The sequence below is a fragment of the Apteryx mantelli genome, chromosome 2 (assembly GCF_036417845.1).
Source record: "Apteryx mantelli isolate bAptMan1 chromosome 2, bAptMan1.hap1, whole genome shotgun sequence".
NCBI lineage: Eukaryota > Metazoa > Chordata > Aves > Apterygiformes > Apterygidae > Apteryx > Apteryx mantelli.
In genome coordinates, this window is record NC_089979.1 from 153,708,317 (window position 1) to 153,725,130 (window position 16,814).

At 40.2% G+C, this 16,814-nt stretch overlaps 1 protein-coding gene across 8 annotated transcripts in view; it reads right to left on the bottom strand.

Annotated features, from left to right (window-relative positions):
• Positions 1–12,516, bottom strand: part of ARHGAP12 (Rho GTPase activating protein 12) — an 85,289-nt gene extending 72,773 nt beyond the window's left edge. For 7 of the 8 annotated variants that reach the window (XM_067291864.1, XM_067291863.1, XM_067291862.1 and 4 more), the window contains exons 1-2: positions 12,434–12,516; positions 5,815–6,568 (exon numbers count right to left, since the gene is read on the bottom strand). In XM_067291864.1, the coding sequence (XP_067147965.1) occupies positions 5,815–6,483 (669 nt within the window). In that variant the 5' untranslated portion in view covers positions 6,484–6,568; positions 12,434–12,516. Of the gene's footprint in view, positions 1–5,814; positions 6,584–12,433 lie in introns of those variants that run through there. The other variant, XM_067291857.1, reaches the window with a different exon arrangement.
• Positions 12,517–16,814: the final 4,298 nt, after the last annotated feature.

The following is a 16,814-nucleotide window of genomic DNA, read 5'->3' on the forward strand; positions in this document are numbered from 1 at the left end:
TTTAGGCAGCCGTCAGCCAAAATATCAGCTCGCTTTCCTAGCGCTGCTTTTCTATTTAAGCATTTACTCTGCCTTCCATAAACATGCTGCTATTATTAATGCTAAGGGTGGTATTCTGTACTACCTAAAGAAAAGGCAGGTGGGACAGCAGGCACTAAAACTCATATTGCACACTAGAAATGACACTTTTCTGGGTGAAAATCAGAAACCTTAATTCCATATTATGACTATTATTCCTTAAGCAGTGCAACTTGAGCTTCATTTGAGCTGTTAAAGAGTTCTACCAGGATCAAAAGCATAAGTTTAAAGCATTTATGAATGGAAGCTGATGTTCTGGAAGTTCCACTTCATCATTTTCTGCATGAAATTAAGGTAAATAGGGGTGGAAAGTCAGAAAACTGTGTTGGCACTTGCAGAATTTTAACAGTGCTCTAGACCTGTGTTCCAAATCTGAATTCATAAGACAAAACTGCATATACCAAGCAGATTTGCGTCTTACGCAGCTGAACATTCAGACACCAGCTTTTGTGTCAGTATTAGAACAAGCCTGCCAACTAAAACACATTTTTCTCCCAGATTATGATTTTTCCACAAATGTCTTGTGGCAATAATACTTGTTTTTTGAAAAGGAGGACAAGCTATTTGCAGCAGGGAAGTTCAGAGGAGCATACGGGCTACAGGCAAGGTTAGTGGGACATCAAGTTTTCTCATTTTAGGGCACCTAGTTCCAGAATTACTCATCCTGACATAGAGGGACAGTTATCTGCTAGCTGACTTACATAGTTGTTCCACATTAAAAATATTCAGATCTGATCAAAAACAGCACTCTTGCAAATTCAAATTATCCAGACCTGCTAGCACAGAGTAAGAAAAAAGAAAGAAAGAACCCCCCCCCCACACACACACACACACACCATTCCTGAAAGGTTCTGGAGAGATAGCATTCAGAGTTCCCAATACAATTCAGAAAATATTTCGGGTTGATTAGGGTTCTACCAGCAGTTGGTGGGGGCGGGGGGGGGGGGGGAATGACCTTAGTGTTAGTGCTTTACAAAATTCCTTAAATTATAGAGCTTTTAGTTCCTGTCATCAAAAGTTATGAAGTGTTCTTCACCTCATTATAATGGGCCTATTTCAGCATTTAACATAGTTATTCTAATGCTGATTTTAAAAAGTTAAGAGATTAAATGAGGTTTTAAGTACCATCTTTTTAAAATATTACATTATACATACTCCCACAAGTCTGCAAACATGTTCAGTTTCATTAAGCATAAATCTTTTATAAAGCATAAGAATTAAAGTTTAAAAAAAAAAGCAGCACATTTCTTATAATAGAAGCAAATTAAATCTGGGGCCTACAAAACCAGTAGTTATTTAGAGGGTTCATATCTGACCAACAAAAATGACTGGTGGAAAATCATTAGTGTTAGGTATCAACTAAATGGCAAGACAAAGCCAAGAATGCCAAGATCTGCAGAAGAAGCACTCTCACACTTTCTATAGAAACACAACACTTTTTTTTTTTTTTTTTTTTTTTTTTTAAGCTGAGCAAAAACAAAGTTATAGCAATTCCCAGAGAAACTGCAAAGGTAAAAGAGAAAGAGCTCCATTTGTAGGATCTTTACTACTCAGAATTAATCAAAGCAAAACAGTCATCCTCGTGATAATCCCCTTCAGTGCTTCACAGTTTATGCAATAGTCAATTACTAAAGAGGATGAAAGAACAATCTTTGCAAACAGGTCACTGTCTATGTTTACAATGATTAAAAGCAGCCTGCTGTTAGCAGTATCTTTTTAATAAGCATAAAATAGTAATATTAAGTCAGTGCAAATATTTTAAAATGTTATATATTCCATGTCTTTTATGACAGAAGAGGAGGGAACACTCATCCTCACCTGAAACAAAGTATTTTAGGTAAGTTATGCATTAGCATTGCTGAAAGCAGATTCTAATGCCTGTCTGTTAACTATTTTATCTGTCCTGCAGTACCATTCTTACATTCTCTTGTGAGAGGATGTGAGACCACACCATTCTCTCTCTCTCTCCTCTTGGCATGACTTCCAAACTTATCCAACTCTTTCTCCCTGCATATCCTCTCTCAAAAAAATTAATAGAGTTTTACCTGCAATCACTGAGCAAAGTTCCTTTTCAAGACCATTTTTAATTTCTCCCAGTTTTGCTTCAATTCTTCTTTCCTGAGAAATTAGGTATGCCTAAATATAGAATTATTTCTCCAGAACAATTACTCAGGACTCCATATCACCGTAACCTCCCAGCTGCTTCTCAAGTATTGTCCAACCTCAGCTACAAAACTCTCCTCTCAACTTCCTTCTATCCTAATGTTAGCCCCTCTGAGGAGTATTTTCTGCCCTTCTCACAACTGATACCATTTTCCTAAAATTTTGAGTAATGTCATTAATTCTTACAGCTTCAAGCACTATAAGCAGTGATTCTCAAGCCTATTTGTGCACTCCTGATCCAGTCCATTCAAATCCAGTTCTACTTGCAGCTACCATCTCCACCAGAATGGATTGCTATTAATTTAAATCTGGTTAAATTGGAATTTGTTTCTGCCCAAGCCCTACTTCCTCTAATTATCTCTATCCCTCCTACGATTCAAGTCCGTAAGCAATCATCTGATTCTTAGAACACTTTATGCATCAGAGTTGCACCCAGTTGTTGGTATTTCTCTGCATAAAAGAGCACGAGCATTCATACCCATTTCTGTTCTCTTGACCAGGTCATTTGCTCATATCTTCATCAGCAAATTCTTTTGCTCTCACACTGTCACCTCTCTATCCTTCATTTCATGCAAGATTTCAGCTGCTTAAGAAAAAAAAAAAATCCCTTTCTTTGTGCAGTACATTGGAGAACGTGGCTCCTCCAGCATTTCCACAGCCAACAAACCTCTGAGCTGGAGACTGTCCAGCTACAGAAGCTGCACTTTAATCTTGGAAAAGAGTTGTAAAATAATTTTCAGAGAATAATGTAACCATTTCCTAGAATGATCTTCTCATAATACAAGCACTCCTTTGCATCTCATATATTTGTACTCAGGATACAGACAAAAAACACTGAAGGCTGGACTAAGGATGAGTATTATCATCTCAGACTAATCCATCCCTTAATTCTACAGCTGTCTGGAAACAGAGCCATGGAGCTCATTCGATTTAAAGTCTCCTTCTCCAAAAAGACACAAATACAAAAAACAGGCTCCTTAACTCTCAGTCTACCTCTATATCTGCTCTGTCCTGCATCAACACTAACTGCCTGTCAATCCAGATAGCTTAAACCATGAGTTCATGTAGGCAGAAAATTTCATCTACACAAACATATTACGGCCATTCTAGCCTCCACTCTTACAAATCTAAGACAAAATACTATTCAAATCTCATTGTAACTTGAAGTTTTTTATGACACAGACTGCATAAAACTAAATTCCGCAACAGGCAGAGAGGATGGAGATCCACAGTCAGCTTGTCCTGCAAAGTGAAAGTTGTGTTTGTGTGTGAATGCCTGGAACTTGATGTTCTCACTACAGACAGAGCAATAAAAACAGCTTTCTAAGCCATTAATTTCTGCACAGCTGATTTCTGCTAAACAATGCTCATTATTGAAAGAGTTATAAAAAACATGGGGCTGTTCCAGTGGAGAAGACTGGCACTCATAATATGTAGACTGAACTAACAGTGACATCAGTGCTACTACTGCTTTAAACACTATGGCTACTAAATGTCTCATATTTTAATTGTGTTTAAAAAGGCTGTGATTCCACATGATGAAATTAAGTTACTTTGGAGTTTTAAAATAAGACAACTGCAAAACATATTGAGCATCCACACTCTTACTGTCCAAGACGAAAAACAGCAATAGTTTCACAGCAACATTAGTAAAACAAGGCCATGTTTTTTCCGTAGATGAAATGGGAATTTTCCTCAAAGCTTAAAAGTATGGATCCTAAAAATGTTACATCTTCAGACCTTGCCTAATACAGTGAAGTCTGTAAGTATATGTGCCTATCTGCCCCACTCAAATCCAAACTTATAAATAGGTTTTGGTGTTGAGTCAGTTAATTGGGACAAAAAGTTGAAAATAGTAAGTCTGATACCAATATTGACAAAGTCACCTGGAGACTAAACCACAGGCCATATATTCATTATTGTTTCCCAAAACACACTCATGCAACATTAATTTCATCTACTTTAAATACAGAAGGTGACACATCAAGTTATATTCAATACAGCAAAAGGAATGGACTTGACATGCAATATAAATGTAAGTATGGTAAACTATTCAAAGCAGGATATAAAGAAATGCTCTCACTAATTTGGCAAATAGTTACTAGAACAGTAGATGGGCTAACAGACATGCCTCTAAAGTAAATATCAAACAAATATTTTATCCTTACAAGTTTTAAGTGGCTCAAACCAACTATAGTGAGCTAGGACACTGCTGTAGAGAAAGTAAAAGAAAATTGATCAATCCTCACATTAGATAAGTATTAAGAAATGGAGGAATTAAATACAGCAATCCTATTTACTCCTTATTATTTGAGGGGGGAAAAAAGCATAAGTGAAATTAAATTTGTCATAAAAGTTAACTAATATTAGAGGCATTAAGTCCTGTACCTAGAAAAACTCAGAATTTCAAGAAAGAGGTCAACAGTACAATAAGATATATAAAAAAAAAAATTCCAAGTGATTGATATGCATAATATAAATGAGTTCACTCAGAGTATAGTGAGATAAAAAAAAATTCTGAGTGTTGATTAATATGTATAATTAACATATATATGTATGTATGTACATATATGAGCTAACACAGTTGAAGACTACATAAATCATCCATTCCATCTTTCCCATATGCACTCATGTTAACTAAGCAGCATCGTCTTAGTGGTGTCTTATTAGCAAACTGGTATCAGTCCACAGCTCTCCATGATAAGATTTTTATTGCTAAAGCTAAAATCAACTTTTACTTGAATATGACACTTAAAGTGAGATCCTTTCATATTCTGAGCAGATGCTGGCAAGGTTTGGTTTTTTTTTGGGGGGGGGGGGGTTGATTTAAAACATAATTAAAAAAAATTTTTTTTTCAACCATTTTCCTAAGTAAAAAGGACATCAATGCTCAGTTTTAGCCTAAGGAGGGAGTATATCATTCTTGAGATTCTTCCATGCTAATTAATGAAAACTCATGTTTGAGTTTTATCCAGAGTAAAGTTGTAGGAAGCAGAATTAGCAAGGCTGACTCATTACAATAAGAGTCTACAAAAAAATAAAGCTGGAAATTAAATTCCATACAAAAGCTAAATGTACCATTTTTAAACTATTAAATTCACTAATACATTAATTTACAGCTCATAGGACTGTCTGTACACATACTTAGAAAAAGCTGACTACTGTAACTGGCACCATTATCTTCCTCTAGTTTCTAGGCTTGTTGGACTTTGAAACAAGAAGTTACAGCAGTAGGCTCCCTGACTCTGGAAGAGAATCACTGTACTACCTAAATTCAAGGTCACCTCAAAACAATCTTAATAAAGAAAAAAATTTAACAGAAATATTCATATAACATTAAATCACAGGATAATGTAAATCAAATTAATCAAACTATTTTTGCAAGTAAGAGATGCACATCAATTCTTTAAATTTGAATAATCAGGAGGCAAGACTTTTTACTTGAATATACTTTTTAAAAAAATCTTAATTTATTAGGAAGAAAAATCAAAACAGTAGGAAAATAATTACAGTAATACTTGAAAGAAAAAACAGAAAACTCCACAAATCTACAGAGATCATTTTTTAGCTTACCTGCACTTGCTCAGTGGAGCTACTACTGAGTTCATCCCCAGATTCAGAATCTTGATGGATTTTTTCTGAGCCTTCTCCTGCAGAATCACAAGATTGTTCATGCAAGAAGCTAGTTTTCTCTATTTCCAAGAACTCTGGACACGGGAAATGGCCCACAGAGAGGGCTCTATACTGATTGGAAATCTTGGGAGACTGCAATTCATTGTTAAGTTTTCCATTATTTTGAGTAAGGTCCAGACTCAAACCAAGAGTTTGACTGGGGCTATTGTTTGGTCCCAGATTTTGATTGGCATCTCGAACTAAGCAAGACACTTGAACTGGAGAAGATTTTCCAAAACTAGAAAGCTCTGGTAACTTATTCACATTTTCTGTTGATCTCTGTAATCCATGTGTCAACTTCAATGCACTATTTGGCAGCATACCTGCTTGCTTAACAGGTGGCATCAGTGCTTTTCGTGTTATTTCCTTCACATACTGCGCTGGCACATAAAAGGGTTTGGAATTCTCGTCCCTTTTGACTTGCCACCAATCATCGTTAGTCTTTTTCACCAAGATGTATTTCTCCCCTTGTTTAATCACAATTTTCTTGTCCTTGGTCTCATATTCATAGTCATACTCCACTTCAATGTACACTTGTACTGGAAGTATCTTCACACCTTTGTCAGCCATTTCTGTTTGAAAGATTTCACCTTTTCAGGCAAAAGGTAAGCCGCATTCTGTTTGGGAAGTAGTTTTTTCCTGCTTTTAATCAGAGCTGTAAGAAAAAGAGATATATACATGTAATGAAATAATTGTCTAAGAGCACTTCAGAGGAAAATAGTTTCAAAAGTACCACTACATATTCAATTTATGTCGACATCAGACTAATAAATTAACAAAAAATTGCAAGATTTTCAGACACCTTTCTCAGCCTTGAACCAGAAAACCAGTAGCGAAACTTGGTAACAAATTTAACCCTCATATGCACACAAACTTCTTGCTATCTTCCAGTTACCCATTAAACCTGTTGCTTTTCTTACTAAGCAAAGTTGATCATGTTTGGGGGCTTGGGGAGGGTGAGGGACAGCTCCGGGGGAACAGTTGAGTCAATCTCTTGCTTACATACAGGCTTAATTTTGCTTAAAAAGCAGAACACTAACACGTGAAGAAATATTTAAAAGGAGAGGACTATTGTTTGCTTATTTCGAATCCTCTTTCTGTTCAAGAGTCCTTCAGAGTGCTCAGAAATCCTTACAATTCTCCCTGCAATGTTACACCCCAGTCATCAGTTCGGCGTGGGCTAGCAGTCCTTGTCACAGGCGTGCGGCATGCTCTCCAAAACCTGCCAACCTTCCCCTGACAGAAGAAGCTGTTCACTAGGGAACAACGCAACCTACTCTGTCTCTGGATACAGATTACACTGCCTCTGCATCCAAACAGTCTTTAAAACTGGTAGTATAATTACTTGTTATTTATTTAAATTGCTAGCATAACTGCAATTTAAGCGAATTTTACCTATAACCATGGCAGTATTAAATAAAAATATTTAGAGTTTCCGAGATGCTTTGATTTTAGTGGTCTAAATGCTACCATTTATTTTGCTTTTAAAAGCACTTTTAAAGATATTTACCTCACAGAAAATCCAAACTAACCAAAAGTTAGAAGAGCTTAAAAACAAACAAACTTAAAACCAAAACATAATGAAACAGGAATAAGAACCAAAACCAAAAATGGACAATAAATAGATTGAAAGGATAATAAATGAAAATTTTGGAAAGAACTTTTAGCATCTCATAGTCCCGATAACAACTGTATTCCCATCCATGAACTCCAAGTGTTCTCTGTTCAATCATATAGCATCAAAGGCGCAATTCATGAGTTGGTAAGAACGAATATTAACAACTTACACTGAACACTACATAACAAGTTAACAAGAAAGATCTGATTTCTTACTCTTGAAAAATCAAGCATGTAAGTAAGAGTGGAAGATTCATAGAGTGGAAGATTCAGACAGAATTTTCAGATAGAAATGCTGCCGTGGCTAATTTTAGAAAGATTAACAAATACATCTAAAAAAAAAAAAGTTTTTCTCATGAATAAGGCAAATAATTTAGAAACCTGCAGTTCTGCAAGTTCAGACTTTATGATGAGATCTGCAGAGCTCATCCTGCAACACAGTGGAACTAATGCTATTCCATGCAGGCACAGAGATGCAGGTGAACTCAGCTACCATACTAGGGCCTAACTGCAGAAACAGTCACTTAGTGATAAAAAAAGACTTCTATGGAGAATTGAAGCAGAAACTCCTTTCTGTAATATTTATTCCATTTTTCTTTGACCACTTCTGCTATTTGGTCTGATTCTGGAATACAATACATTTCCCATTTAAATCACTAGGAAAAGAAAAAACTAAAAAGCTGAAGAACACAGCCTTAAAAGAATCACCTGTGTTTAAATGGTCTTCCCTCCCCTCCCCTCCAGTCCATCTTGTTTTACATCCAGAAAGCAATTCCTACAGGTAGCTTTAAAGCTGTAATTGTTTCCAAGACTCCACATGGAATCACAAGATCAGACTTTATTGGAGGCCTAGGCAGAAAGAAGATAGTACCACATCCAAGCAAAGCTGGCTACAACAAAAACAAAAGAAACACAGAAGAGTAGAAAAAAAATACTAGGACTGTCTGTTTTACTCTCTCTGCCATAAAGCTAGACATTTAAATATTTATAGTCTATTTACAGTATTAGTACAAAATAACTAGCTTACCTGCTGTTTTACATAGATCTACAATTGTTTAGCAACTGTAACAGAAGGTAAACATATACAAATTGTAGCCATTCTCACTATTATCCTAGTTTTGGAAGCTGTCTCATTCAAATGCTATTTTTTCTTGCCACTAAATCTGAGTCATCCCAACACCTTCAGAACTGTTACCAATCCCTTTCACAGCCTCAAGGTCATACACCAGAAAAATGCAAGTGTTTCCGAGTTACAGTCTACCACTAAGCTCTGCTGTGTTTGAAATGAAAAGGTAAGAGGACTCACTCACAGAGTTTTCCCTTGTCCCATACAGAAACCAGAGAAAAAACATCAGCCTATGTTTTCCCACAGGGCTACCAGGGATTTAAAAGCTTGGATTTTTTTCATTTCTCTTTTGCCTACTCCATATATCTATTCAGTGAGGGAGAGAGAGGAAAAAAAACAATCATTACATATAATTATACACATAGACATGCACGCTTAATGTTGTTTCAAGAGAGGCTCAGTACTCGGTGAGATTTCTTAATATCAGCTTAACTCCACAAGTCTACAAACAACTACCCTAGTCTTGATTTCACAGACTCAAATGCAGTAAGGTTTTTTTTTTAATGTTATTTTTATTTCTTCTACCACAGAAGACAGACTTCCTGTACCCTACCTGTACCCCAGCGGACAGCTACTTATAATGCTCTTTCAAGGGTCCAAGCACCCATCTTGTGAACTTGGGCTAAAGAGGCATCGCAGCCTTGGCCAGACCGCTGCTGTAAAGGGCGCAGAACGATTAGAAGCAAGCGCACAGTATTGACACATGGAGCATATGACTTTATTGCACCCCTGGTCAACAACTGAAGTGATACTGTGGGACAGACTTTGTCACCTCACAGTATTTTTTCCTGTTCCATTACTTGTAATGCAAGACGACACCCACTTCAGGAAAGAAGGTTCAAGAACCTTAATTAGAAAATGGTAAGTATGAAACAAAGTTATTTGCTTCCACAGAGGACATCTGTAAGCTTTAACACCTTAAATAGAGTCTTTGAATTCTCTTACCTGATTAAGAGATTAATAATTATGAAAAGACCCACTAACAAACACATAGGAAAACATATCATGAACACCAAAAAAATCAGACTCAAGCCACACTTGTCTTTCACTAAAGTAAAACCTGAATGCTACAGGTAACTCATTTAGGGTGGACTACATCCCCACACGGAAATGCATTCCACCATTTCGCAGAGCATTTGCGCACACAGAGAGAAAGCACACTTGTGATTATATACGTGGCATTGGCTGCTCATCATCTAACTAAGAAACCAGCTGCAAGCCAGCACCCAACTGTTCTCCCTACACTAAAGAAACAAGCTGTTAAAAGATCTTTCACTAGGTATTCAGGCATAGATTTCTTCAGGCTCCAATTTCCGATGGGAGCCGTTCCCAACTCTTACTCAGCTCAGACTGAGTAAAACTGGCAATGCTTGGTATTTACAGAGGTCGGCTCCTCCCTTCCCTTCCGCCTCCCAGCCCTACCTGGAGGGTGCTGCTGCTCCCCTGCCCTCCGGCCGCCCGGCCCCCGCAGCGGGGCCTGCACCCCGACAGCAGCGCAGCACAGCTCTGCGCCTTCCCGGGAACATACCCTCCCGCTCTCGCCCAAGATCTCTGGCCAGGGGGAATTAAACGCTCAAAGAGGGAATAAAGACAAAGTTCTATTTTGCATGGTAGCACTTGACACTAGAGAGATTTTACATATTGCTAAACAAAGTGGGATCTTTTCTAATCAAGCCTGAACTACTGCAATGACATCTTCAAACATTCTTAGACTGGTTTGTTTTGGATATCTTTATATTTGTTTAGAAGTAGGCCTTTTCTAGTCCAGAGTAACCCTATAGTAACATATTCACCTATTTAAAGTACTCAACCATAACTGCAGAAAAATGCTTGCTAAATTGATCTTAAAGCCCATTCAAATGGTCTTGAAAGCAGCATGGTCCTAACATACACACATATTATACATAAAATATTTATATATTTTACAGTCATGCCTAACTTCAGCATCCTCCTAGAACTCGGACCAAAACAAAACAAAAAACAAACAAACCAAATGCAGCACGTACACAACAGATGTTTCATACCTCTCTTTTGAAGTTATCATACACAGAATATTTTTTTTCTGATCTTCCAGACCAGATTATTAAAACTTTGCAAGGAAGTCTTTTTCTAGTTCTTTTATTTCCCTCTCAGAAAAACCTTAATCTCCACGGCTATGGAATTTTATTTGCTTCACAATACAAGTGATAAGTTACAGAAGAAAATTGAGGATTTCAACTGATCTCCTTAAAATTCTTCCTGTGACCTTGTTCATGATGGCCTACAAAGCAGCAGCAGTTGACTTGTGTAATCTTTTTCCATTTTCAGTATCAAACTTCACCCATTACTGAAATGAACCCTTCCATGATGCTGATACAGAAATAAACTCAATTACTGAAGCTAAATTAGGATGAATTCTTATCAATTCAGGCCACATAAAATACTTTGGCTGCAGCTGACTAGATTCATGATTTTGTCCTCCACAGTCAGTTTTGTCAAGGAGATACAGTGCATGCCCATTTCTTGGGAGACTGATCCCACAAAAATCTTGGTTTTCAGTCAGAGTTTGACCCTATTTATACCTTTCTTCCAAATGGGCACCATTCTTTATCTAGCAGAACTAACTTTTCAGCCAAATTTTCAATTCAGTCAGTGACAACCAACCCTCACTGAACTAGTGCCTGTGAAAACATCTGCAAAGTGTAGGTTTTTAAGTATGCAAGCTTGGAGTAGCACTTGTAACACTCATCTAATATATGCAGAAACCCACTCTCTCTTATCACAGAGTATCACAAAGCCAAGTTCTTCATATGCTGAAATTGCACAAGAGACATCGACTTAAGATTTCACAGCAATCATTTTTAAGCAAGAGTCATTTAAAAAAATATCAGAGGCAAATGCAAACAACAAATATAAACAAAACACAGGCAACTCGTAAACCTTTGAAAACAAGCCGAATCCTTTACCCTTTCCTCAGAAACAAGCACTATTGAGATCAAGTACTGTTTCAAACACTAGACTCCCAGAGCTCTGACTTCCTTAAAAATTAAAGGCATAATAAGTAACCATTTAATAATTGCCTACTGACTCAGAGCCCTGAATAAGTGATGTATTTTAAACAACTGTCAGGGCACCTCTTAAAGCCACGCTACAGCTCTCAGCACCTTAACGAGCTTACGGAGACCCCAGCCACCACTGGCTCCGTCGCGCCGGGCGCTTTTGTTAAGTTGTTGACTCGACCGACCAGCCATAAATAGCTCAGCAGATCCGAACCTGCTCGCCGGGGCCCGGCACGCACCGCCGCCGCCTGCGACGTACCCACAGGGCACCGAAACGCCAAACCGGCGGGGCCGGGGGCGCCGCGGGGCCCTTTGTTCGCCGCCGCGCCGAGCCGCGCCAAGCCGGCAGGTGAAGGCGGCGGCGCGCGGCCCGCCGAGCCCGCGGCTTCCGGCGCCCCTGGCAACGCGGGGCCGCTCGCCTGCCCGCGGCCCCTGCCCGCTGCCCGCGGCGGCGGAGGGTCGAGCCGCGCCGCGCCGCGCCGCCCGCACCCCGGGGCGGCGCTCCCCGGCGGTGGGGGGAGGGGGGGCAGCGCCACTGGCTCCCCACCCGCCCGGGGCAGCGCCGCACCGAGCCCGAGCCCGAGCTCGAGCCCGAGCCGTCAGAGAGCGGGCGGGGCGGGGGCGGGCGGCCGCGGACGTGCCCTCCGCCCGCCTCACGGCCACCCTACCCTACCCTACCCTACCCTACCCGGCCCGGCCGCCCCGGCGGCGGCCCGCGCTCCCCCGCCCCCTCACCTGCCTCGGCGCCGCGCCGGGCCCGCTCCCCGCTGCGGCGGCGCTGGCGGTTGTGGCGGCGACAGCAGCTCCCTCGCGGCCCCTCCGCCCGCCCGCCGGAGTGTCAGCCCCAGGGCACGGCGGCGTCACCGCTCCCGCGTCACGTGCCGGGCGCGGGGCGGGGCCAGGCCGGACCAGGCCAGGCGGGGGTGTGTCGCGGGGGGGTGTGCGCCAGGCGGCGGGCGCTAGGGCCGTGGCGGCGGGAGCGGCCGGGGGGTGCTGGGCGCCCCGCGGCGGCGCTAGGACCGGCTCGGACCGGACCGGACCGGACCGGACCGGAGCGGGCGGCGGCCGGGCCTGCGCGGGGCGGGAGGCACCGGCCGCAACCGGTCCGCGTGCCCCAGTGGCGGCGCCGAGTCCGGCCCCAGCGGTGTCGCTGAGGGCCCGAGGTCGGAGCGCGCACGGGCTGTCCCGGCCTTCTGGCCCCGGTCGCGCCTCCGCCTCCTGAGGCGATTCGGGGCCGCCGCCGGCAGCTGCTGGCTCGGGTGGCCGTGCGAGGTAGCCAGCCCTGTCCGTACCTCGTGGAAAGAACAGGTGGAAAGGAAGTCTCTGCCCCTTAAATGATCTGACCAGAAAAGAGTAGCCATAGTCGTAGTCGTTATTCAGAGCCAGCCGGCCTGGTATCTCCAATTACATCAGTCAGCGATCCAGGCTGGAAGCACTCGAGTTTTAAGTAATCTTATCTTTCTCCTTAAAAAATAGTATCTAGTCCTCGTGGTTGCAAAGGCTGCCTTGAAAGCATGGGTGACCCTAAGAGATGGGGTGGTGAGGGCGCAAGCGGCCCGACCTGGCGGCACTGAGGCGCATGCACGGCCTACTCTATTCAAGCTCACTGCAATTTATCTACTGATATGCCTGAGGTATACATAAAAGCATCTCAAAAATCAGTCACAGTAACCACACTGTCATTATCCTTCCTTACTGCTAAGGCTTCACTAGGGTGCTGCAGGATATGGCATTAATGATTCAGTGTGAGGCACTCTTCCCTCTGAGTCAGTGTTGAACTGATGCTCCCACATACTGTTGACATGCATAACAGAGCTGAAGGTGCCAGGAGATATGTAATTTTGAGTCCCTGCCCAAGTACAGTCATGAAAGATTCCATACTACTGTATTACAAATGAACTGTCCAGCACAAATTCCACTTTTAGCATCTGTTACACATTCTGCCTGTGAAAAATAGCCCTATAATTTCACTGGAGTAAAAAGAGAGTTCAGAACATTTATTCATCGTGACTTGCTTTTCCTGGAGATGTGCTAGCGCAGGATGGCTATTGTACTGACACCTCAGATAGGACTATATATGTACTTTAGCTGAAAAGATCCAGTACATGGAGTGACCTCATGAATTTCAGATCAAAAGAATCACTAAATACAAATGCTGTACACAGTATAAGTGAGTTGTGGGAGAAACTACAGGAGTCTCTAGTTCTTGCATCTATTGCATTCTGAATATTTCTATATTATAACTCACATACTGAATGTACTGAATCTCTGTCTTTGCAGACTGATTCCACGTTGAAAGTCAGTGTTTGATTTGAGTCTCTCTGTCCTGTCACCTCATATCTTTCAAAACCATTGTCCACATTCAACTGTGTTTGCCAAAAGGGAATTGTCTTCAAAGATAATTAAGCTCCTACGAGTTCTGGGAAAACAGGCAGCCATAGAGGAGTGCAAGAGAAGCCACATAAGAAAGTAACATTATAAATGGCACCAATCATGGAGAAAAGGTTGACCCAATACTTGCAATCTTTCATAAAACACAAAATCCTTTGGAAACAAATTTCATAGTTGTGAAAATCCAGTCTTGGAAAATTGAATATCTGGCATTTGAATTGGACATGGAAAGGATACTTATTCACCTTAGATTCAAAATTTAGAAATATCAGGTTCACATGTATAAAAACCTGAGTCCATTAAATTGGAAGGGCAAAATCCCATTTTACTTTTTTGCCATTTTTTTCCCCTATGAGTCCTCTAATTCAAATTTCTACAAGTTCAGCTGTCCATTATTGTACACCTCAGCTGCAGTAATCTAGATGAGTGTGATATTCTGACTCATTTGAAATGCATGTCTAAGATGCGTTGCCATCCTGTTATTCATAATGCCAGAATTGATGTTAGGCAAGTAATAAAAATGTGCTGCCTAAATTGTGATCATTATTAAGTCCAGGTTGTTAATTCATTGTTTATCTCCCCTCCCCCCCACTTACCAAACAGACTAATCTTGTTATGAGGTATGTTGATTCTTTCTTTCAGAACCGACTGAAAAGGCAAACACCAAAAGCTTTCTCGCGTCTAGCAGACAGATGTTGCAAGTATCCACCTTACTCATTTTGCTTTCTCATTTGTTTTTCGTTCCTTTTTTTCAGTGACTTTTTCCCTCTGTTTTATATTATAACCTAGATAGTGATATGCAATAGAGAAACCATTCTGAATTTAGAGAAAGAATTGCACTTAATTAAGGAAACAATTCTGATATAAATAGAAAATATTTTTATTTCACAGTAGCTTCAAATACGACTTCACAGTTTATTTTTAAAAATGGTTCAATTTGTCTGATACAAAGTACATCTCCTGGGGCATCTACTGTCTACTCTGCTCCTATTCTCAGTTTTTTGACAGGCTTCTAGCCTCTCACCTCTATCTAAAAATAGTTCTACCACCTACACACATACATACAATCAATTCCTCCTTTCTGTTCTTTCTAACTGCTACAAAAGCACTTTTGAACAAAGTGCAGATACTGTGGGTTTTTTTCATGAACTTGTCAATTTACTCCCCATCTCCTGACTCAACTAACAGATGAGCCATTTTTATTTATGTAACTGTGCATTATAAGGAAAATCAAGTGAAAAGGGAACAAAGAAAGCAAATAATTTAAAAAAGAAACCCAGATTTCTCTGAAGTTCAGCAAAGAACTTGTTCCACCATTATAATACCAAGGAATGTTCTCTGCCTTAAGGAGGAACGGTTGATCAAAAGTTCGGAGAAGATGCTTGTTTTACCATGAAAATTCAGAGGGCAATTTGTCTTCCATCTTTGCAGCAGATTTTTTTTTTACACCATGTGAATTAGAACGGACTATGTTTAACACCTACCTTTTTTTCTTGTTCTGTTCATTTGCCTTGTGGGCAATGTGATGTTCAATATTTCTATATTTCTCTGAGTTCATCCAATGGGAAATGTTACAAAAACTCACATCTAATTATTGTTTATATAGCAGTCTCAGTTTCAGACTAAAGACCAATTTGGTACAACTATCTGATTGTCAGCCTTGTTAAAGAACAAAGTAGTATTTGTTTTGGTCCAATATTGGTCGGAGTTGGAACAATTCTGTTCTTTCCAAAGGGAAGCTCATTAGTTACCTGTTAAGTAAAATTGTGTATCATCTCTTTTCTCTTTTTGAGCATAGTATTCTAAAATGTATCACTTTTGTGTTGAACATGAAAGTATTTCTCTGAGTCAGAGGACAAAATTTAAAATGGAGAAAAGTACCCAATGCTTTTCTGATAGAATCACTAAAGCAAATAACGGGTGAAGAAGGAAATTTCTTTGTACTACCTTGACTTAAGACCTTGCCTTAACACAGAAATACAAAGCTAAAACTTTGTCAAACCAGTCAGCTCTGCACAACTAGTTTTGTCTTGATCTAGGCAATGCCTTCAGCTAGCAGACAAAACATACAAATGCACAATTAATCCTTTAAACAGTGATGCCTTTCTTGGAGTAAACCTATAATGAAAGGTATTGACATTCAAAAGACTGCAATGTAAATGTCCCTTTATACCCTGGAGAGTTAAGGAGGGTCCTTCACCAGTCTGTGTAGTTTCTAAATAGCTTTTTTTTTTTAATCTAAAGAAGAAGGAATAGTTACATTTATGAATTACTGATGAGCAGAAACAAAAGAAATACAAAGATATTACATCATAGCTGTGCCAAAAGAATAAAAATAAGCCTTTTGTGTTAAATGAAATTTTATTCATATTGAAGTTCCTTTTTTAATAATGCACAAAATTCAGAGTTAAAGAAGAAACATGAGGTTGTTTTCGGTTCCCCAAATCATACGAGTTCAGAATTCTCTCCAGTGCAAGGGCCCAGTGTGGCTGAGCTAGCGATGTGCTCACTTCTGGACCAGACATTTTGGAGTCCAGTCTGAAACTAGGATTTCAAAATTATGCTGAGCTTTACTAATCCCATACACCAGCAGAGGGTTCACAAGGCTCCATGAAGTTCCCATGGGCTGTCAACACAAAGTTGTCCAAGGTTGTCCAGTTTACACTGAATGTTGTTTCTAAGGAACAGCAGAAATAGATCAGACGATAGATAGGATTCATCTCACCTTA